Source organism: Pungitius pungitius, chromosome 18 (assembly GCF_949316345.1).
Source record: "Pungitius pungitius chromosome 18, fPunPun2.1, whole genome shotgun sequence".
NCBI lineage: Eukaryota > Metazoa > Chordata > Actinopteri > Perciformes > Gasterosteidae > Pungitius > Pungitius pungitius.
Genome location: NC_084917.1, coordinates 1,792,509 through 1,816,001, shown reverse-complemented (window position 1 = coordinate 1,816,001; position 23,493 = coordinate 1,792,509). Strand labels below are relative to the sequence as shown.

The 23,493-nt window shown below is 44.6% G+C and overlaps 2 protein-coding genes across 3 annotated transcripts; both read left to right on the top strand.

Annotated features, from left to right (window-relative positions):
• Positions 1-2,590: 2,590 nt before the first annotated feature.
• Positions 2,591-10,022, top strand: tbca (tubulin cofactor a). Its single transcript, XM_037485317.2, has 4 exons — positions 2,591-2,761; positions 6,900-7,005; positions 8,044-8,130; positions 9,358-10,022. The coding sequence occupies exons 1-4, from the start codon at positions 2,709-2,711 to the stop codon at positions 9,436-9,438; spliced, it is 327 nt and encodes a 108-aa protein (XP_037341214.1). The 5' UTR covers positions 2,591-2,708; the 3' UTR covers positions 9,439-10,022.
• Positions 10,023-13,985: 3,963 nt separating this feature from the next.
• Positions 13,986-17,993, top strand: otpa (orthopedia homeobox a). 2 transcript variants are annotated; one of them, XM_037485636.2, is made up of 3 exons: positions 13,986-14,218; positions 14,718-15,151; positions 17,039-17,993. In XM_037485636.2, exons 1-3 carry the CDS (start codon positions 14,182-14,184, stop codon positions 17,555-17,557), a joined length of 990 nt encoding a protein of 329 aa, XP_037341533.2. In that variant the 5' UTR covers positions 13,986-14,181; the 3' UTR covers positions 17,558-17,993. The 2 variants fall into 2 exon arrangements, with proteins under 2 accessions (XP_037341533.2, XP_037341531.2); XM_037485634.2 differs by having other exon boundaries at positions 13,986-14,257.
• The last annotated feature ends 5,500 nt before the right edge of the window (positions 17,994-23,493 follow it).

Here is a 23,493-nt window from a genome sequence, read left to right as displayed (position 1 = left end):
TCTCACAAAGCTTCTGAGAGAGACAGAAGGTGTGTGTGTGTGTGTGTGTGCGCGCACTATAGTACCAGCTGAATTCTCTCCTCCTCTTCCTCCCCCCCCCCTCACTAATTGACTGCCTGCGTTCATACACACATTTCTCACTAATTTCTCATTTGCTATTCCAGCAGTGGCCGAGGCTCGTCTCGAGGAATACATCTCGCCCTCACAGGGGCAGAGTCCATCAGAGACTTCCTCTTCCTCCTGCTCCTCTTCCTCTCTTCCTCCTGCTCCTCCTCCTCTTTCCCTCCTCACCCAAAGTATAAATGGATATAAAAAAAAGAAATTGCCAAATTTATAAATCATTTTTTGAGGAATATAACGATCTTGCAATTGCAATTCCCCACACACGTGCACGCCCACGCGCCACACAAAGAGTGCACGCGCGCACGCACGGCGGCGCATGCTAGAAACTCCAAAGTCATCCAGTTTGCTCTAATCATGACAATTAGTCGTGAATTATCACCGGACTCTGACAGACGTTCCTTGTAACTCTCTTTCACCCCCCCCCCCCCCCCCTCCCCTCCCCTCCCCCACCCCCCTCATTACGAACGCTGATTAAACTGCAAATTACCCAGCAGCGGCCTCGTGCGCGCACACGCGCGCCTCGCTCAATATCAATTAAGTCTTCCAAATGCTTGATAGTGCCACTTATTAGTTTGGAAAACTCGGAAAATACCAATAATCAACGGCCAAGGAGCTGCGCGCGGGGGGGGGGGGGGGGGGTCGTCCGGGGGTTTCCTACCTCTCAGGTGCAATCACACGGGCGCGTTGCTCTGCTGCACGCGGGAGGCTTTATTTCACTCTCATGTATTGTGATATTGTAGATCTTTAATGTCTCTTTTGCCTCCAGCAAACAGTGTGTAATACAGATGAGTTTAGGCTCATTTTAATTGATTGTGTAATTGAGTCAGCTTTATCTGGTATTACAGAAGCAAGAGCAACATTTAAAGACTCTCCTAAATTAAAATGAACGCATTGACCGTTTAAAAAAAAGAAATTCTTACTTGGCAACCAAAATGTATTTTTCTATTGAGAATGTTAAGAATAATATGTGGCCTACAGAATAATTTATCCTGAATTTAAGGCTGGAACGGTAATAAAAAGACAAGGATTGTAATACAGCTGCTGCTGACTTTCCATCTTTAAGTGTTCATCAAACTGTTCTGGTTTTACACGTTTGATTATTTATAAACAGCTTAGAAATGTTTATTTTCTTTTTCATTTTGACAGATAAAAAATATGAAAAGCCAACGAATTTCAATAATACGGCAAATTACAGGGTTTAACAGGGTTTTTTCTTGAAGGTGATAATTTGGGGTGTGGATTTCTTGGCAGCTGTAAATGTCCTCCTCCATTGAGCTGTCTCTATTTCTTCCACCCTTGACATCCGTTGTACGTTTTGTTGTAATCGTGATGAGCAATTAAAGACAGCTTTGTGGCATACTGTGTATAACACATTTTCCAGAGGCTGAACCGTAATGTGTGGAACTGTAGTGGAGTAACGTGACCTTTTTGGCACGCTGAAGACTGGATTGTCTTATATTTATACATATATATATTCTTCACAAGCAGCCTTGAAGAAAACTATGAAATTGATTATTTTTTCATAGATCACACAAATCAATATCAGATGCACAAAGATTCAAATGATATTGAATGCGCTGTCTTTGCAACGCAGCTTTGGAAGCCATGTCAATTGTTCAGCTTAAGTGATAAACTGTGTAAATAAAGAAATTGGCTCATTCTGAGGCTGATAGAACCTTAACTTAGACACAGTGTCTATATCAGGAATCAGGAGAATGGAGTTTAATGCTCACTGACACTAAATGTTAGAAGCAAAGTCAATGCAAACACAATTGATAGGTAAAGATTTACAGCAGAACTCAGTCGACTTTCGGTTGTTTTCTTATGTTTTAACAAAGATGGGGCGGCCATTCAGTTCATCAACGATTATTTATTGAATAATTCCTCCCACCTCAATAATTCAATTATTAGCTATGCTCTAAGTCCAAAAGACATTACCCAAATTTCACACAATAGTTTACAAATGTTGGCCATACACCCCTTCAACTCAATCTAAATCCCATGTACGATTACATCCTGTCTTTCTAAAAGTAATAATAATAATACGTATTATTTGTACAGTTGTTACATAAAATCAATGAATACATATATGCCTTTTAAATGTATTACAAAACGTGATATTATAATACATTAAATAGTATATCATATTCTAAATGTACTTATTAATCTGGAAAACTAACAAAAAACCTTTAATTTCTGCAAGAATTGTTGAACACTCTCTCTTTGGTCTGCTTTTTTCATTGTTTTTATCAGGAAATATATATATATGTATTTTTTATTCAATTGACACACACGTGATTCATTGTAGCCTACAGGGCCAGATCTGTTGGAACCGTCTGTGTGATCCACTCACTCGACAATCATTCGAGCCTGGAGTTTGATTTTTCTGCCATCAGCTTTTCTCCTCACCGACTTCCTGACCTGCGCACGCGCACTCCGCAGCAGGAACCCTGCGCACGCGCACTCCGCAGCAGGAACCCTGCGCACGCGCACTCTGCAGCAGGAACCCTACGCACGTTACGACCATAGACAACAACAGTCCGGAGTCCAGACTTCACCCCCAGTAATACACGCAACCCACAGCCATGGCAGATCCAAGAATACGGCAAATTAAGATTAAGACCGGCATCGTGAAGAGGTATGGTTGGCTTTTTGTTTCAGTTAAACCAGCATGTCAAAAAGCTAAGTACGCACTAGCAGTATAGTTAAGCGTAGCACGCTAACTAGCTTAGCCAGGGGAAGAAGTTGCCTCGGCGTTGAACCCAGTGTGGAGTAACGTTTGTCGGTTAGGTTTTTAACTGCACCCCGGTGCTCTGCTGCGGCCTTTACGGCTATTTGCCGTTTTCTTTTGTTGTGTTTGCGGAAGATAGACTTAATGTATCCAACACTTCTGCTGTCGTAATACCCGTATATTGTAATTCGAAAGACAGCGATGTACCACAATATTAACGTGTTTGGTGAGATTTGCAGCGTTAGCTAACGTTATCCGACTCATGCTAGCTTTGTGATAGCTGGTTAGCAAATAGCTAATAACATGTTCTTATTGTTTTGGGCTCTTCTGCTGCTTCTGGGCTAAATGTAATTTATGCTGATAGAACACGCCCTTCTTATCCGTTTTAATATTTAATCTCTGAAATACCTGAAATATGAAATAAACCATAGCTACAGAGATGCTTTTACTGAAATATGACGCATCTTGTTAACACAGGTAAGCTAACGGTATTCTGTTTTTTAACACCGACGCTTTGTGGCTGTGGTTTTAATCTCCTGTTTCACAGTCTGAGCCGTCAGGGGAGACTGTGGCGATGTAGGAAATACCTGCACAGTCCGATGACACAGCATCACGCACTGCTAGCAGGGCCTGTGGCCTGAATGAGAACATTCTACAATTAACCTTCATGTTCCATTCTCAAAACATGCACTCTGACCTCAGAAATAAACAATGAATTAAACCAGAGGTAGAATGTGCCACACTCATGTCCTTTCCTAACGTTAGGACTTTGGAACATTTTGTAATTAATAGATTATTTAGGCATTGTCAAAGTTTGTCTCTTTTTGGCAAGAAATGTGCACACTGTGATGCCGGTGAGTGACCGTTGGATTCAAAGCTTCTCCAGGTAGAGACAAACCCAAATGTATGTGCAGGGTAGTAAGTAAGTATTGGACAGATTCAGTTTGACTGCAACATACAGACCTTGTGTTGATCATCACCCTTAATTCAACAGTATCAAAGGTTGTGCTGTTATTTGTGTAGCGACACATGAGAAGTGATTGGATTTATAAAACGAACCAAAGACATCGGTAAAATACACACTAGCTGGATTTAAATCCTAATCAATGCTGCTGCCAATAGCCAAGTGAAAGTTAGTAATAGAGCAGCAGAGTCACTTTGGACCTGCTGTTACTAGTTCTCAATAAAAGCAACACATAATTCCCAGAGTTACTGCAAAACGCAGCAACGCTGTAAAAACCCGTTAATAGTAAAACAACTTTCTCTCTGTTGGCCCTTTGGAGCATTTTGTTCCTCCGATGCTCAGTTTCTTTACAACTCAACCTTTTAGGTGTTTGAACAAAGTGCCTGTTGTCTTTCATAAAGAAACGTCTCCATCTTTTATTATAGTCCCCGAAAAACCGTTAGGAACAAGATTTATTGTTAGAAGGCTGCAGCGCACACACACACACACAACTGTAAATTAACACTTACAAATTGAAGTTTTATGAGATTATGGTGTTTCTTTCGTTGTTGTTTCTTTTGTAGCTCTGCTGGAGAACATTTATGCTTTTGTTTGTTTACTTTGTTTAGTTGTGTATTTTGCAGTAGTTGTGCAGAACAAAGCCACATGACGGTAGTTCAAATGTCCGCATCGCAGCGCCGATGATGCAGCCTCATGTCGGCAGGAGTAGAAATCTAGATGAAGCTGAATTTAAGTGCACAGCAACTGCTGCTGCTGCAAAGATGAAAATCAACAAAGTTGATTCAACGGCTGGAAGTCGATCGATAGTGTGTGTGTGTGTTGTCTGTTTTGTTCTGGCGGCTTGACGAACCAGTAAATGACACGCTGACGAGACGCGTCCCACATGTCGTTCCCCCCCACCCCCCCTCCTAGAAGTCCTAGAAGACGTATTGTGGAATAAAGCACCAACGAAACAAAGGATGTGCGTCTTTTTAAAATGGGAACGTGCCTAAAACCATCTATTGATGGAGTTTCCCTCCGTTGTGCGCTAAATGTGTGGCGTGTTGTGCTCGTGTGATGGACTGGGAGGGATTTTTCCCGTCGATCCTGGGGGCCTCTTATTCCCTCCCGTCAGCGGGCATCGTGTAATGTGCTATCGATTGTGTTGTGATGAGGGTCAGATCACTAACAGGCTCCCCGAGGTGGTCGTGGTGCTCTCTGGATTTCCCACAGTGGATGATGTCTCCAGTGAAGGGAGCGTTTACCTTTACCTGCAGTGGACTGTGTGTTGACGTGGGGCTTTAATGAAGCTGTTGGGTGTAAGCAGACGCAGTCATTGAGTTCCTCCTCCTCATAATCTCCTTCTCCTCCCCTCCTCTAGTTTAGAGGAAACCTGCCTTCTCTTTTGGCCGATTTTTCCACTGGCTTTTCTGCACATTCCAGTCGGTGCCTTTTCTGCCCTGGCGAGGCGGATGCCCTTAATAAAATGACAACAGTCATTTGCTTTTGTCATTCCGGTCCCAGCACAGACTTACACCACGGCGGCTCAAAACTACAGTGCTGTGTGTATGTGTGTGTGTGTGTGTGTCGGCTGGGTCTAATTCCCTTTTTTTCCCCCCCCTTCTATTTTCCAGAGAGCTGCCTTTTCCATTAAGCCTGAGGTGGCAGGTCTATTTAAAACCAGCCGCGACCCCACCCCTCATTCACACTGCTCCAAGTCTGGGAGAAATAAGAAATTAACATCAGCGCTGGAAAGGGGAGGAATGGACATTTTGTTATTAGACTGTCCTTCAGTTTTATTCAAATGATTCCAGCCTTCCATCCTCCATCTTTGACTCCAAGCCGGTGACATCACTCACTCGGGCCGCTGCAGGAGCGGCTATTGCATATGCTGGCTGTTTTTAAAAAAGCTTCTTGATGGAACAGTTATTAGGATGAGTAATTGATGTAAAATATGACAGAGTGCTTCCTGGACGGAGCGAGGAGTGGCGCATCACGGAGGGAAGGGCTCTGATTTAATGAAGGATCGCCCACTTACGCACACGCAGCTGATTTTGTGAAAAATTAAATTTGTGTTGTCGCTGCGACAGGCAAGCGCAGCCGGAAAAGGACTATTAGTTTGGAATCATTATCAATAGCGATATTTTCAAACTCCATTATGCCAATCAGGGTCGGAAATCTGTTTAATACATTTAGTTCCATTTGGCCCGTAATTGATAAATAATCAAAATTTATCAATGTACTCAAGCCCGTTTTCACTAACAATCAAGGAAAAGAGGCCCATTTACCACCTGACTTGGTCCAAATTAGGGAGTAAATTGATGATCAATTAATCTCTAAAAGTGTGTGTGTGTGTGTGTGTGACTGATACAGTGAAGCTGTTTTCATTTGTGTTGCCGCTTGTTTGCTCAACACAGAAAATGTTCATGAACAAAATAAATTAACTGGAAAATGTTACGTAACAGTGGCTTGAATCATCATTTAGTCTGTGGAGAGAAAGATAAACATTGATGTTGAGATTATCGTCATATGAACCGTGTCTCTGCAGTCTCGCCTTCAATATTTAATTAAAGTCAATGTCACTAAATTGAAATTATTTAATAGACTGAAAAATGCCTAAAATAAATGAACGTGAAATTGATTTTTGTCTTTGTTAAAATGTTAATTTAATATTTCTGAGGATTACTGTTCACTCAAAACAATTTGACAAATATCCAATTGAGTTCATTGGAATTTTAGAACAAATCCCCCAAAAAATCATGTAATCATCAATAAATAATTAAAAACCGATTAAACAGAATGACTCAATTACTCTGATGGAGAAGCCCATTTGTGCAGGTACCAGGTACCAGGTACCAGGTGGGGCTTTTGGTTGGATCGGAGTCATCCAAGCTGCTGCATGAATACGTTGTTGTGAAAGAACAAGCGCGTGGACACAGAATTGAAGGACCTCCTTTTAAAAGATCAACACCCGCTGTGGACGGCGTGGTTCTGCTCGCCCTCCACTCGGGGAGGGGGTGACGTGCGTGGCGGTCACAGCGATGGGCGGACGGGTCCGGCGGGCGCTCACTGAACCGCCCTCTGGTCTTCTGCCCCCTGCAGACTGGCCAAGGAGAAGATTTCGTACCAGAAGGAGGCGAAGCAGCAGGAGGAGAAGGTCCAGCGTTTGAAGGACGAGGCAGGAGACCCGTACGTCATCAAGAAGCAGGTGAGGGTTCCTTTGACGGTGCGTCCCGGCTGAAGAAGCGCTGCGTCCCCGCTCCTGGTGACGCGAGGAGCCGCAGTCGGGTTCCATCTTCCATCTTTGGTGTAATGAGGTCGGTCCGCGGTGATAATGAAGGATTGGGTTTGAGAGGAGCGACCATTAGTGATTTAGTAATTTGCTTGATGCGGATGTAATTATATCATGTTACTTTAGAGGAGTTTGATAATTAGTGACACATGCTGGTGATTTAGTGTCGCTGCCCTCGTCTCCATTGTGTCTCACTCCATCCGTTCATCCATCATCCTGCTCCCCTCAGAGCAGGAAGCACGAGGCCGATAGCTCGCTCCATGTCTTCAGAGCATCTGAACCCTTCAGCACGTTTCTGTCCTCAAGAGAAGAAACTACGATGGGATCATGATTCCCAAAAAAAAGTGTAAAAGCTGAACTTAACAAATGGGTGAGTTCCAAACTGACCTTTGACCTTTAGTTCACCCAAGACTACAGCATGTGACCGTAGTCCTGGCTCGCCGGGCGGCGATTCTTCTTCTGAGCGCGTTAACCCGAGTCGTTAGAATTCCGCCCGTGTTTTTTGTTTAGCTGGTTGGGGGCGACGGGGGGGGGGGGGGGGGGGGGCAGATGGATTATGGTTGGAGATGAGAGGTCTGAGGCAGGATGGACTAGAGGTTTTTATTTCAATGGAATCAATACACTGTGTCATCTCTATCCAGCACTGATGGGATCATTCCAGTGCACTGGGGGGGGGGGGGGAGAGGAGGAGGAGGAAGAGGGGGGGGCACCGTGACTTCTGTCTGTTCCAACACGCCTCTCTGCGTGTCAGCTAGCCCAGAGTCACACGGGGAGGGGGGGGGGGCAGGTGAGGAAACATCTGTCAGCGAGCGAGTGTGACTCCTCTCTGCTACCCCCCCCCCCCCCCCCCCCCCCCCATCAAGAGATCAATAACTCTGATATATTGGTTGCTGCATACGGTGCACTGAGGTGTCTCACGCCCCCCCCCCCCCCCCCCCCTTGCTGTGGTTTCAGATCGAGGTCTTGCAGGAGTCACACATGATGGTCCCCGACTGCCACCGGCGTCTGACCATCGCACACGCCGATCTGCTCCAGCTGCTGGTGAGTGAGCGGCGGCACACATCTGGATCGAGACGATGGACATGTGACCACGATAACAAACTCATGATCAGAGAAAGTAGCGTCTTTCGTTCCCTGCTGACGAGCAGTGAAGCGTTCAGTCTGACCGGAGACCAGCCTCGTGTCCATGGCTCAATATTTGACTGTTTATGAATTGCTTTCTTTAAGCTGCGTTCATTCATAATTTGGTCTTTTTGGGGGGGAAGAATTGATTCCAACAGGCTGTCAGAGGCCAAGTTGACTCTGACGAACCATTGCATCAATTCTTAGACCCCCCCCCCCCCCCCCAGCGGAAAAGGCGCGGCGTCATAGTTTGTGTGTTTGTGGGCAAACTGACAAATGGAAGCGCGAGATGAAGCCTCTGACTTGGTTAAGTGTTTCTTGTGGGATCATCAGAGGTCTCACGGCTTCGTGTGTGTGGAACAAAAAAGTGAAAATGTGCTGAATCAATCTGCAGAGCGGCGCAATATTGATCCCATGGTTTTAAAACAACAGCTTATGGTTTGACTAGTTCCTAATGTGTTTGGGCGAGGAACAAAACACACAGTTTAATCTACTGATAAGATTTTTCAAAAGGGAATATTTCTATCACATTAAGCACATATGAAATGGATCAAATCTAGATTAATTTGCCTAAAAAGAGAGAACGCACAAAAAGCAGCGTTAAAGATGAATTAAACTGTTTTAGCGTGCTAGCTGAGGTTAGCATTTAGACAAGAAGACGTAAAGTTCACAATATTCCGTACAGGTCGCCACTAACTGCTTCTAAATGAGTCTCGGCCACGGCGCCCATTACCCGACCGCAAGGCCTTATGGGAATATTCCCGTGAAGTGCTCCCAGTATCACGCGTTGCACCAGTTAAGTTTTTTTTTGTGTCTGATCCCTTCGTGGCGAGCAGACGACATGAGACCCTCGGGGTCGCCTCGATTAGCGGCGAGCCAGCTGGCGGTGGGCGGGCGGGCGGGCGCCGCCGAGCGCCTGTCACTCATCCTCACCTCCGTCGTCCCTGTTAACAGACGCACGCTGCGGTCACGCCGTCCATCGGGCCGCCTCCGGACCGCTGGATTTAGACCTGGATCACGTGACACCGACTGATCAAAGTGGAGCAGCTGAGGCTCCGCCCCTCTCGGGTGTAGGAGATGGCGACGATGGTTTTAAAATGGCAATCGGACTAAAAGCGTGTGTGTGTTTGTTTGGTTTGTTTCCAGGAAACCGAAGCGGATCTGAGCGAATCGGAGGAGTACAAAGAGGCCAGAAACATGTTGGACTCGGTGAAGCTTGAAGGATGATCCGGGATTCTTCCTTTCGTCGGGTGTCTCTGTTGTTCATGTGATTATTTTCTACCGCTTAGTGCGTCCTCGCCGTTAATGTGCCACCACTTCTGATCACACTCCTCCTAAAAATCCCAGTGGGGGAGGGGAGAGGGTTTTTTTTTTTTTTGTGGCACTGATACACAATCTGGACTTTTGAGATGTTAACACACACACACTTGCCTCCTGCATTCAGGCCTCACCTTTGATCTGGGCCGGCTTTACACAATGCTGGAAACCCAACGTAGTCATCGGTTGTTAACACAGTACTCGTCAGGATGATTTTTGCGTTCACTGAGCCGCTTTTGGACTATTTAACTCAACAACTACTAACCAAAGCTGCAATTAACAGTTATTACCTTTCTTTAATCGATTCTGAAATGCCAGTGTTTGAGGGGGGGGGGGTATAAGAAAGAGCAAGTGTCCTCAACTCGTGATGCAAAAAATATTCAACAGATTTTCGAAACTTGAAACAATGAATGTTTATTTTTCTGTTTTTTTGGGGGGAATAAAATTCTTTGCATATCTGATGGATTAATAAACTGATGGTTTTCAGCGCTTAACTGACATTTGTTTGATTTATCTGTGAAAGGTAAGCTGCAATAAAGAGGAATTTACTTTTTAAAAGACAAACGTTGTGGCCCTGGATGATAAAACAAGCGCACCCATTGTCCCACCGGCCTAAAACGACGACACCTGCACCGAGGCTGAGGGAGTCCTTCCTAAATAGTGCCACTAATAAATGAACTCAATTGCCAGACAAATTAAGGTTACATTTGACTTGATCCTTATTTTACAGATTTCGATAATCATCGGGATCACCCCGAAGTCTCATTAGCGCCCTAATGAGGCGCTGCTGCTCCGTGACATCCACCCCGCTCCAGCTCGTTACGGAAATCGCTCTTCAATGCTGATTATTTTATTTGGAGGTATAATTATATTTCTTTCGGATAAATCACGGCCTAATCGAGTCCGTGCAGGGGGTGGGGGGGGGGGGGGTGGCAGCGGCGCTAATTGAGGCATGAGATGCGGCGGCGGGGCGCTACATCTGGGTTGGAGTGACCACGGGACCCCGAGCAGGCTGCCGGCTGATCGGAACACGCAGTGGCTGCTGGGTAACACGTTTTCACATCCCATAATGAGGTAGAAGCAGCAGTACCCGACGTGTGTCTGCAGCACTTTGTGTGTGGCACTCTAGGAGGGTTATTGGCTATAGATTTTACCAAAATAAAAGCACTCACGAGGCAGCAAATTTGCCCCCCCCCCCCCCCCCTCTCATGGAATTATATTATCTAATTCGATTTTTATTAGACTAATGCATGGGTTTAAAAGCAGCCATTGATGATTAATTGGAGGGTACTGAATGCATCTTATTTCATAAACGAGTTCATTTGTCAATAAATGTTAAAAGAATTGTTTTAACGGAATAAAAGCATTAAAAAGGAAACCCTCAAGTGCACCACAATGTGGCAATAAACGATTTCTCACTCAGTATCGGATTTAAAGTAGTGGAGCAATTACTAAAAATGACAAAGAAATGGTGCTTTAACCTCTGCTGTGAATTATGAGAGAACCCGACTGGGCTCTAAATGACGGATGTGAACTGTGCGTAACCTGAGAGGGGATGTGACCTGACATCTGCAGGCTAATAATGTGAGAGTAATGAGAAGGATGGCTCTGCATTTGCTCAAGTTAAGTCATTTACTTTTACTCCACCATCCTTTTTACGAGGCTCCTTTGAAGCTGAATAAAGTATAATGAGCATATACAATTTAATACATTAAACCGCTAAACATATGGCCTTAAAGGGGGGTAGAATTCTACTGCATCGGTGCAATAATAATCCAATAGATTACAGGCAATATCCAAACTGTATCTCGTTGTGGCGGCATCAGCTGCTCCCCCTCCTCTCCAACACGGTGGGTTATTGGGCCGCTCCTCCTTAATCCCTCCATGACTGTCCCCAGATCAGCCGCATGAAACAAGAATCTCATTTGTTAACCCGGGACTCGTGCAGATGGAAGATCGATTGTTTTTCCTCCTCACAAAGCTCTAATTGAGTGAATACAGACTGCAAAGGCGGATCAGAGGGGAGGAGGAGAAGCTGCACGTGTAAACCGAGAGGTCACGGGTTCGAGGCCCGCCCGCTGCCACGCTACGCGTCCACTGAACTTCAGGTGATCCGGGGGTAAAGAAACGGCCTCAGAGGCTTCGACCTTGATACGCCATCCGCATTACAGTATCACACTCATATGCTGTTGTTTTTTTTTCCCCTTTATTAAAAGTCACTCCTCATCTCCACAGCGCGTGAAAGCGTCTACTTTCCGCCCAGATGCACCGCATTAACTTGCAGGGGGCGAATTTGTTTGTCTATTTTTATTTATGTCATGGATGAGATGGATGTCAGCGCGTTAGTGGGGAGATGTAGCAAAGCGCGCGCTGCTCCTTGTTTACTCTAATTACAGCCTTATCAAGTCAGCGAAACCAGGACCTTCAATTCTGTCTCTCACACACACACACGAGCGCGCGTGCACCACCCACGCACACGCACACAACACATCTGTTGACGCTATTAAGTGAAATTATGCCTTTTCAATTAGCTGAACTAACTACATTGCATTTAGGATGAACACATTTCAAATAGGGTGATATTTCAAAAATAACATAATATTACAAAGTTGAGCTCAGGCTCCAATGCATTAAATAATTTATTTTATTGTCCACCTTTTCTGAATTAAATCGGAGATATTGTTTTGCACGCAGCCGAAAGCAAAAAAAACAAACACTTATTCATATTAAATACGAAACAATATCTCGCGCCTCCTGACAGCTCATCACCCCCCCCCCCCCCCCCCGCTTTTCTGTTGTGGGGTTAAACATGACCTGCCGCCAGGAGAACTCATTCTCTTGTGTTTGTGCAGCCATAAAAGCTGTGCGGCTCGTAAAGTGAAGCGCGCGCACTCCATCATCGCGCAATGTGACGACTTCAAATGATCCTTTACGGGCTTTCAGCGCGCCAACAGAACCATAAACATCACATTATCCATCGAAATAATGCACCTATAATTATGTCAAATAAATACGACCCTGGATGATAAAAAATGTATTTTAATAAACAGAATATTTTGCAACAACGACGCTTATTTCCAGGCAAACATCGACCTCGATGTCCAGCTTCTAAAAAACACAAAAAACATTTCAGACAGGACAATAAATATTTCCAAGCGCGCATCTCCTTTTTTTTCTCCTCGGAAGAATAGAGGCAGAATATTTACTGCGCAAAGAATCTTGAGAAAAAAAAATCCTCGCGCTCCACCAGCACACCCCCCCCCCCCCCCCGGCGACCCCCCCCCGCGCGCGCTGTCCCCCTCGTGCCACCAGATTGCAGACAAATAAAAGCCGAGGTGAGAGGCGACAGGAGGCTGCATGGACGAAGAAGAAGAAGAAGAAGCCAGAAGCGGGTTCACGCTCGGACGCCTCCTTTGTGCCCCCCCCCCCCTCCCCCTTCCCCTCCACCCCCCCCCCCCGTCGCCCCTGCACATGATGAATTACAAAAGAAATCTGCGCGCTTACAAAACATCCCGACATCTGTGTGAAGTGTGTCTGCTTTAGTCCTTAAATATTACAACGGACCGCGTGCGTGTGTGTGCGTGTGTGTGTGTGCGTGCGCGTGCGTGCGTTAATTGAGTCTAATGGCGGTGTTAAAATGGAGCTCCTTACTTCTCTCCTCGGGCAGTAAATGATTGAGATTCCGAGGCCTCCTCCTCGCGCCGCGTGTCCCCTTCTAGTTTTTATCAAAGAGCCTTCACGCCTCGTGTTGAACTTCCCTCCGCTTTCCGCCGAGTTAATTCGTTCACACGTCAGCTGTACCAAGTCCCCCCCCCCTCCTTGACAGTTGGGCCTAAATACAAGTAAATCACCACTAATTTAAACTGATCCGATGTGTGGAATAAAGGCGTATAGATTGGGCCCTAATTACATAAAAGCCTAATGGCCGTGAAAATGAGAGCGTGGTTAGGATCCTATAAAGTTTGTTGTCTGGCTGACTGGGAAATCATATTAGAGGAGGTTCACTTGGTCTCCAAGAGGCATTTAGTGTCTTTAAAGAGGTCGACAATATCATTATGGAGACCATAAAAAAGAAATGGCTTCACGTCGTAGACGCGAGTTCATTTTCAAGGTGTTTCATCCGTTAACGCAGTCACGTGCTTCTTGCCCATAAGAACTAAACTCCCGTGTATTCTGCTACTGTAAAAACAACAACAACAGACTAAAGCAAATATTGTGGTGATCCAACATTTCTTGAACGGGTCGAACGTCACACAGATATTAAATCAGCGTATTTTATTGGATGTAATTTGGAGGAGAAATCAAAGCCAATTACAGGAATGAGGAGGAATGAACTTGTGGATGTGAGAGGATGGAGATGGAGATGGAGGAGGAGGAGGAGGTGGGGGCGGGGGGGGGCTGTGGGTCTCGGGCTAAAGCTGACAAACCTCAGGCTTCAGCTGTGATTGGTCCTCGTTTGGAGAAGCTCACGGGTTCACTCCGCTGTTAAGCGCCTCCCCATTTCTCTAAACTACATTATAATGCAACCAACCTCGCTTTTAACCACAAACCGAATTTGCTTTCATTTACTCTATATATATTTCTTAAATAGGTTAAAGTCATAGAGATCTTTTTTTTGTTGGGAATAGCACTTCGCCCCCGGAGCGGTGCGCGATGCTATCTCATGCCGACCTGCTGGATGCTCGCCTCGGTGAGTTATCATCACCAAACTCCGGTCTTCAACTCTACTGTAAGCTTGAGCCACTTCTAATCCGAAATCAAGCTCTGAATGTTGTCAATTTGCTTCTTATTTCCTCTTAATGCGACCGAAGTGAGCTAAACTCGCTTAATTCATTGGAAAAAGTAATTATTATTATCACATTACGGCGTAATTTGATTTGACAATTTCCTAAGATATCGGTGAGCTCGAATTGAATTAAGAGTATTTAAGGAGCAGATTTTAATGCGCATGCTGTGGTTGTCTCTCAAAGAGCTGCACGCGTTGATGTTGTCTGTTTTATTTATTCATTTACCTGTGTTATAAACATAGTTCAATGCATGTGCACGTGATTTTTATACCGCAGCAGAAATACGGCTTTGCTTGAGAAGTGTTCTCCTAACATGTGTCCCTTCTTCCCCCCTTCTTCCCCCCCCCCAGCGGAACGCGCTCTCTGTTCAAACATCTCACCTCTGCGGTTTGTCTTGTGCAGGGATGAAGGATGCCGCCGCGGAGCTCCTGGGCCACAGGGAGGCTCTGAAGTGCAGGCTCGGCGGAGGGGGGCCTGATCCCGGGCACTCCGGGGGGGACCTCGGCGGCCCGGGCCCGGACGGCGTGGAAGGGGCCACGATGCTCCCGGGCGACGACATCAGCGGCGGCGGCGGCGGCGGATCCAACGCGGTGCAGGTCAACAGCAAAGAGCAGGAGAAGCAGCAGCAGAACAACAACAACAACAACAATAACAACAACAGCCAGTCCGGAGGGGGGCAGCAGAGCCAGAGCCAGAAACAGAAGCGGCACCGGACCCGGTTCACCCCGGCGCAGCTCAACGAGCTGGAGAGGAGCTTCGCCAAAACGCACTACCCGGACATCTTCATGCGGGAGGAGCTGGCTCTGAGGATCGGCCTCACGGAGTCCAGGGTGCAGGTACGGCCGGGCTGGATCCGATGTCCTTTATTCACCAGCGGGGAGGGTGAGACGGGTCAGGTTCGAATAAATCCAGGTGTGGAATTAAACGGAGTCATTTAAAAACCCAAGAATTAAGACGGATAAAAACAGGTCTCATTGTAATGAATAATGAAAAGGAATCACTCAAAAGTGCAGCTTTTTATTTTGTATTCGATGTTTTGTGTTCACTCATAGATTATTTTCAATAAAATAAATGCTCTTTCGATTAAAAAGCACCAGATAAAATGGTCAAATTATGTTGGATAATATATATTTAGATTTTTCTTAATGGATGTAGAATTAAATATTTTAATTTCATTAATTTCTTTCTGGAGAAAATACAAATATGTTTTAATTCTAATTGGACTAAAGCATTTGATGTTGTTTTAGTTTACGTTATTTCCGTTACGTTTAAATAAAGCGTGTAGTCTTCTGTCAACTTCCGGTTAGACTGAAATAATAATAAAGAAAAACCCGGGAGCATTAAAGATCAAAACCAACATCTTAATTTTACTTTGCCAATTTATTTTATAATAAAAAACAGCTTAATTTATTTGTTATTATGTGAAGTCATATAAATAAATAAACATCCCAAACCAACAAACTATCTTACAGCAAGCAGGAGTTCTAGTGTGTGTGTGTGTGTGTGTGTGTTTGAGAGAGAGAGAGAGTGTTGTGAGGGTTGAATGTCTTTTTAGTGACATTGGTCTGGACTTGAGATTCGAACCTGCGGATTAACACGCGGGTCTCAACTACACGCACGCACACGCGCACACTAACACGTAAATTCCTATTCTCAACATGTCATCGTTTTTTTTATTTTAGTTATAAACAGATTGTCGTCTTTACTGCACGAGATTCATTCTTAAAAAAAATATATATAATTTGATCGTTTTAACTGCAGTAGAAAGCGGTTAATTCTGATTCCCTAAACCCTAATATTCATTATTATTATTATTATTATTTTAGCATCGGTCAGTTTAATAATAATAATTAGTGACATGTCGCCTGCTGTGATGGGAATAAAAAGGGACAGATATTCTCCGTCTTAATGCCGCGGTCTGTCTTTAAAATACAGAATGAGAAATTGGGTTTTCTTTTTCTTGAAGTGTAATGCATTTCAGGCTGGATTTCACGGCTGGCTGAGAGAGGAGGGGGTGATGGGGGTGTGAGGGGGGGGGGGGGGGGGTGAGGATTGTCCCGTTCTTATTACTGCGTCTCCACTTTCTCAAGCAAATCTCCACATTAATCATATAGAGACGCAGCGCCGTTTACAACAAAACGTACACAAAGCTCAACCCCCCCGCCGCCCCCCCCTCCTCCTCTAGCGAATAAAGTGTGCTTGTCACAGCAATAACAGTATCTATATCACGTGAGTGCGCGGCGTTCAAAGGCACGAAACAAAGCAAAAAACGGGACCAAATTATGTTGGGTTATTAAATGTTGGATTTTTCACCTAAATAAATTAAAATCTTTATTTGAAAAAAAGCGAAAATAATTACTATTAAAATGTCAATTTATTAAGGCAAAATTATACGAAATTGCTTAGTTATTGTTACAAATATGATATAACTACAGAGGCTGGAAACGAATGGAATGTTTCCACAATTTACTGACAGTCCAGATGGAGAAATAAATCAAAGCATACTTTATTTGTTTTATTTGGAGATTGGAATTAATAATAAAAACGCAAACGTTTTTACCAGCTGATAAGACCCTGAGAAGGAAACACACACACCGCGTTTTCCTGCAGCTGATTTATCGCCGCCGGTATCACATGATCGTGATGATCACGGACCGATGTCACAACCTTTTTATGACCCGCCGCTGCGCCCATAACTCACCATCGCCTCTGTCCCGCTGCAGGTCTGGTTTCAGAACCGACGCGCCAAATGGAAAAAGCGCAAGAAGACCACCAACGTGTTCCGGTCCCCGGGAACCCTGCTGCCGACGCACCACGGCCTCTCCCAGTTCCCGTCCGCGGCGGCGGCTGCGGCGGCCATGGGCGACAGCCTGTGCTCCTTCCACGCCAACGACGGCCGCTGGGCCACGGCGGGGATGCCCGGCGTGTCCCAGCTGCAGCTGCCGCAGGCTCTGGGCCGCCAGCAGGCCATGGCGCAGTCCCTCTCCCAGTGCAGCCTGGGCGCCGGGCAGCCGCACAACTCCATGGGCCTGTCCAACATGTCCAACGGCTCCGGGCTGCAGTCGCACCTCTACCAGCCCACGTTCCCCGGGATGGTGTCCGCGTCCCTGTCGGGCCCGACCAACATGACCCACTCGCCGCAGCTGTGCAGCTCCCCGGAGAGCGAGGTGTGGAGAGGGACAAGCATCGCGTCGCTGCGCCGCAAAGCGCTGGAGCACACAGTGTCCATGAGCTTCACCTAGAGACGAGCGGGGAGAGGCTTCTTCGGTTCGCTTTGGGTTTTTTGACACGTCGCGTTCAGTTACTTTTTCATCCAAATGCATCCAAACGGCGCACCGGGAGAAATACAACCGGGATACTTGATCCAAAAAGAAAACGCACAGCACATCCGGTCATTTTATTTCCTCCCCAAATGGCAAACAAAGACGGGAACCCCGAAGCGAGTCGCCGGGCCTTCATCCAGCCTCCAGACGGTTCTCTTAGAAGCTATAATTTGTCATTTAGCATGTGTGGCAACTATTTATTTATCTATTTAAATGAACTTATCCGTTCTGTATTTATTTATTTATTCGGCACATGCGGCCCTCGGTGAACGTTGACTGACAGTTTTTTGTGAAGACAAATTCTGGAGATACTTTGAAATACAAAAAAAACAAATCGGTTCTGATGCCCCCCCCCCTTTCCTCCCCTCCCCCCACCTGCTGCACAGCACGCGCCTCTGAAGGGGGGGGGGGTGCACAGTGGACCTGCAGACACCTGGAATCATCATGAAGGAGGACTTGACTGCATGTTCTGACCAAGGCAACAAAAACAAAAAAAAGACAACATGGGAAAAACATGATACGAAGAGATGGAGGCTGAATTAACTATAATCTGTTAAATAGGATGTTTTGTGTAGCGGAAGCACTCTTGTTCCCATTTGGTCAGTTTGTGATAACTTCTGTTTCCAACAAGTATGTCTGTGCTTATTATGGAATTATGACTTTCTTAAATGTTTGAACCATTTTGTTTCATGAAGATGTTTATATCAATTAAATGTAAATGATCAAATAAAAATCATTTTCGATTATGTCACATCATGAATCAAACCCTCCTCTTTTTTTTGGAAAAAGGCGTCCTTTAAAAACAAGCATCTCCTAAAAGCCAAAGATTAAGCAAAGAGAAACGGTTTAAAGGTTTGTAAGACGAGTTTAAATCGGTTATTTTATTTTTAAATGATTTCTTTATTTTCGGTTGAATGACGTAATGTGATGATTGATCATCAGACTTTAGGTGATCGTTCTAAAATGCAAAATGAATTAAATAAACCGATTTTTTGCCCAGTGAAAGTGTTTAAGTAACAATTTGGATGCTATACTTAATAATTCACTACATTTCCGAAGGAAATACTACACTTTCTTTACTCCATCTGTTACTTTCCAGAGTTCTATTTTACATTAAGAAACATAAGCAGTGTATACGTTATGCGCAAAGAGAAATTGTTAAGGATTAAACCACTTTATTATCCCCAAATCAATCAGCTGATCCCTGTACATGCCAACTATAATGAGACTCCAATATTAGAATAAATGAAACACCACTTAAGACATCTTAATGCACTACTTTGACTTGCTGTGTACTTTTACACACTAGTACTACTTCAAGCATCTGCCTGTTTGAGGAAACTGATCAACGTGAATTTCTCTTCTCAGAGGACGAATGGAGTGTTTGATGAAGAATCGAGGTCATCAAGGATCAATTCATACACAAAAGGCTCAATTCCCAATTAATTATTTAGGCAGGAATCAGCGGTGTCAAACTCAATCGGGATGAGGACCAACTTGATGAATTAGGAAAGGACCCAAAGGTGCTAATCTTCATTTTATTATCGTTTAGCTGAAAACACAAAATATCAATCCCAAAGCGACTCGATAAAAAAGCCTGAAACGAGAGAACTTTCGGAGCTTTAAACAATTAACTCCATGTTTGACGAAACTCTTGATGGCATTTCCGCAGTCATTAGAATCACAACAAACAACACGCTTTGTTCATTTAATTAATGATGGCGGCGTCATGGCAACGGAGCTGCAAATGCAGGTATTTAGACTCCTCGCACCGTGATGGTCGCTATTCTTACTATTCTTATCTTACACCTTCTCGTTGGGACGCAAATGAAGCCAGAGGCTCAGTCGGCATGAATCTGTCACCGAAGCGCAGCCCAGACTTTGTGTTTGAGTCACTTGAGTCGCCGTCTGTTGGCTCCGAAGACCTCGAATAAGAAATCGATAATAAAAATAAAACAATAACCTGCCGTTGGAGGGTGAAGGAAGTGCGACGTCCGTTCCCTTCGCCGCCCGCCTGCAGGCCGCGGGCCGCGGGCTACGTTAGCCGCTGCTAGCATGGCCCACCGGAACAGCGGACGGAACTTTTGGCGGGTAGAGTTGCATCTTGGGTAATGTAGTCGTCAATAAGTTAGCTATATGATATGATATAGATATATAGAGATGATATGCATTTGACCTTCAGAGAGTAAACAATTTGTGTCAACAATTTTTTGGAAGGTCAAAAATATGTAATATGTTTGTGGATATAATACAGCTGGTAATGTGTAGTTCCTGTTCCGGTCGTAACTAATGTTCCGTGTCTCTCTGCCGCGATATCGATCTCGTTTAAAAGTGCAGAGTTTAGGATTATGGCGGCGCCTAGTGGCCAGGCTGCAGAATGCAACTAACTGAAAAAAGTATTAATAATAATAAAACTCGTTTTGCTACTCGATCCTCTTAAACTTTGAACTTTTCACCCCCGAAAAAAGTTTTATTTATTTTATTATTTTTTATTTACACACATTCCGGGGCTTTTAATTATTCCCAACCAGCTACATGCCTTTCATATTGTCTTTGTGGACGTTCTGTGTTAGCTGGACACTATTCTAAAATAGCCTACCGTATTTTATACTTATATGTATTATTCCTTTTGTTGGGATTAGACAGTGAGCAAACGGTGAAAAGCATGAAATTATATCAAACCTATAGTACACAAGGAGAATCATTATAATAGACCTTGTGACCGTGGAAGCGGAACCTTCTTGACCATAAAACAAGCAGTTTTTGACTCATTTTGGATTATTATTGAAGGTGCTGAAACAGTCAAGTCCTTTAAAATAAATCAGGGTCCATGTAGTGTTCCCATGATGTCTGGATTATAATCACAGAGGAAAAGAGATCGGCAAGCACACGGATAAAGATCTTTGCAGTCTACTGACAGATGTGAAATAATATTACATAAATGTAATAATTTGTTTCACTATCACACAGGTTAATTAGTTTGTGGAAATGGGTAACCTTTTCCTCATTGGGTAATTTGTCACACAGTGACGAGGTAGCCAATCAGTGACCCTGCTGCTGCTGGGATCATTTCTCCCAGAATGCTGTGCAGCGAGTGTGTCGCGGAAAAATGTGAGAGCGAGCCAATGTTTACCTCCTATTTATTTTACACAAATAAATGAAATCAGTCAATAAACCATCCAAGGGTGAATATGGCTTTCAGTGGACGGGATTATGAATGAGAGCTCATTAATTTCCTGTGTGTGTGTGTGTGTGTTTGTGTGTGTAATTTGTGTAGAAGGAGTCTGAATGAAATCATGTGAATTTATATCCATGAATAAGCAAGAATCAGGCTACTTTATTAGAAATCAAAATCATTAAAGAGCTACATACCTGGCTTGGAATTAAGTCATCGTATATAAATGATGAACATACATGAGGTGACCTGACCTGTGTTCTAAGGCCTCTCATTGGATCCTTCAATGAGGAAACACAGACATTCATCTCTGGGCCACAAATTCCATTTTCTTATTTCATTAATGTGTAGAAAACTGTCAAATTCTTTGGGGTTGTTTTTCAGTGTTTAGTGGCTTCAAACCGTGAATCCAAATCCACGAGAACTTTAATTCCATGTGACGGGCAGACTCCAGGAGTGTCTTGGTGATTGTTATGCCAGATGGCGGCGAGAAAATTCCATTTGAAGGTTTTATTAATTCTGGTTGAAACGGCGGAGGCCGTCTCTGACGAGGCTGACTGACGCCTCGCTGCTGCCTCCATTTGTCATCGTTTGAAAAGGCTCTTAATTGTATTACATGCAAATGAAGAGATTTGATTTTTGCCCATTATCTATTCATAAGAGAAAATGAACAGAACATTAGCGGGTCACCGGATGGGGGAGGGAGGCAGGGAGGAAGGGAGGGAGGGCGGAGGGTGAGAGACACGGTACAAAGACAAGCGGCGGCTCGGAGCTGTGCGCCTTCTAACTTTACTGGAGGCTCGAGATCCGTCCGTCTGCACGTGTGTGTGTGTGTGTGTGTGTGTTTGTGTGTGATAGGTCAGGGCTGATAATTAACCTGTGATGACTGAAACACAGCAATTACAGTCATACTCATGTGACAAATCAAAGTGACAAGCCTGAGTGCCCTCGGGCATCTTCTCTGGTCATCTTGCGACCATCACCCTCTGCATTACGTGTCGTGTATTTTCCAATCAGATCCACGTGCACTTTGTTTTAATTGGGTCTTATGGCCTGAGGGTCACCGAGCGGGTCTGAAGGGTCACTAGTTTCTGCTGAACAAGTCACTCTGAGAACTGACCGGGAATCTTGGATTTTAATGTTCAAATGTCGTTTAAATGCACCTGAAAACGTCTCAGATGCTTCAAAATGTACAAATGGATCAAATCAAATTGACACGATTAAATATCAGTGTTGAAAATACGCCCTCGTAGTTTCTCTTGAGTTCTGTGACGTATTTTTACAAATATGTTTGCAGTTTTGTGCCTCAGCTCTGCAGACGCCATTAAATGATTCTACCTGCAGGGTTTTCAGTAAGAACATTCCGTTACACGTTGCATCTTGACCTTTGACCCTGGAGCTGATGTAGAACACCTTGATTCTTTTTGCCACAGGTTCTCTGCATTGAAGCGGGAGCATCGGGAGGGAAGAGGGACGCGCTGACTTTGTTGCTGGAGGCCTTCCCCGTCTCACCTGTGCTTGTCTTTTCTCTCCTGTGTTTTTTTACACCTCATTTCCTGGCACCCTTCAAGTCTCATTTCTCCTGTTGTTTTTATAAGAAAAGTTTGTCGTGCCGTTGGTCTTTTAGTGCGTCGTGGTTCCACCACTTCAGGCATGAATAATGTGGCAAATGTTTTTTTTTGCATTAGAATGAAATCTGGTGCAAACATTCATTGAGAGGAGGGAGGGTGGTTATTCTGCCTTTTCCTCTGGCTCCACCAACAGGTCACATTTTTCATTTATTCTGTGAAATACTGTATGTCATCATCTTTGGATGGACCGGTGCAAATACCAGATGATGGACCTTAAAGACACTAGAAGCCCCATTAGGTTGATATTTGTATGTCCAGTGGGACGACAAAGTGGCTTAATATTTGCATTTTAACCATCTTTTTATGAGCATGCTGACATTAGCATTTAGGCAAAAGCACCATTGTGTCACACTCATCCGTTGCATTAATTACATATTGATTCACATCTCTGGACTCTACATATTTGACCTCTTTTCATTCCGACATCTGACAGACGGTTAAACAAACAGAGCATCACACCATCCCCAAATCTAAAACTCATTCACGGCACCTCAACCGATCCCCTCCTCCTCTCTCTAGCCGCCCTTGAAGCTTTTCTATTACCGCATGGAAAGCACCTCGCAGCCCCTGACAAGCGCGGCGGATCGACACTAAATCAGAAATCAGTGCCAGCCGCAGATCTGAGCCACCATGAAGGTCACAGGCCCTACACTGCGTGTCGTCTCAATCGCGGGAGCAGCAGTAGACACAGCTAGGGGTGATGTGTGTGTGTCTGTGTGTGTGTGTGTGTGTGTGTGTGTGTGTGTGTGTGTGTGTGTGTGTGTGTGTGTGTGTGTGTGTTAACAGGGGAGACAGCGAAAGCAGGAGGAGGAGGAGGAGGAGGAAGAGGAGAAGAATGGAGGATGAAGATATGAAAGGGGAGCTGAATTCAAGTGAGAACGACTGTTGGAAGAGTGTTTCGAAATGATACTAGATAATAATTCTGATGATTTGATTTTTAATTTGAGGGATTAGATATTTCATTTTGATAAATGAAACGGAGTTCATTTTGTAACAATACATGTTTTCTTTCATTTAATTTAGGTTTGAAGCTACCTCTGCTATGATGG

Excerpts from the sequence above, each read along its gene's own strand:
- tbca (XM_037485317.2), top strand. The coding sequence starts at position 2,709 with ATGGCAGATCCAAGAATACGGCAAATTAAGATTAAGACCGGCATCGTG. Across the intron at positions 2,762-6,899 it reads AAGACCGGCATCGTGAAGAG|ACTGGCCAAGGAGAAGATTT; the intron begins GTATGGTTGGCT and ends TGCCCCCTGCAG. Across the intron at positions 8,131-9,357 it reads CCGATCTGCTCCAGCTGCTG|GAAACCGAAGCGGATCTGAG; the intron begins GTGAGTGAGCGG and ends GTTTGTTTCCAG.
- otpa (XM_037485634.2), top strand. The coding sequence starts at position 14,182 with ATGCTATCTCATGCCGACCTGCTGGATGCTCGCCTCGGTGAGTTATCA. Across the intron at positions 14,258-14,717 it reads CTCCGGTCTTCAACTCTACT|GGATGAAGGATGCCGCCGCG; the intron begins GTAAGCTTGAGC and ends TGTCTTGTGCAG. Across the intron at positions 15,152-17,038 it reads TCACGGAGTCCAGGGTGCAG|GTCTGGTTTCAGAACCGACG; the intron begins GTACGGCCGGGC and ends GTCCCGCTGCAG.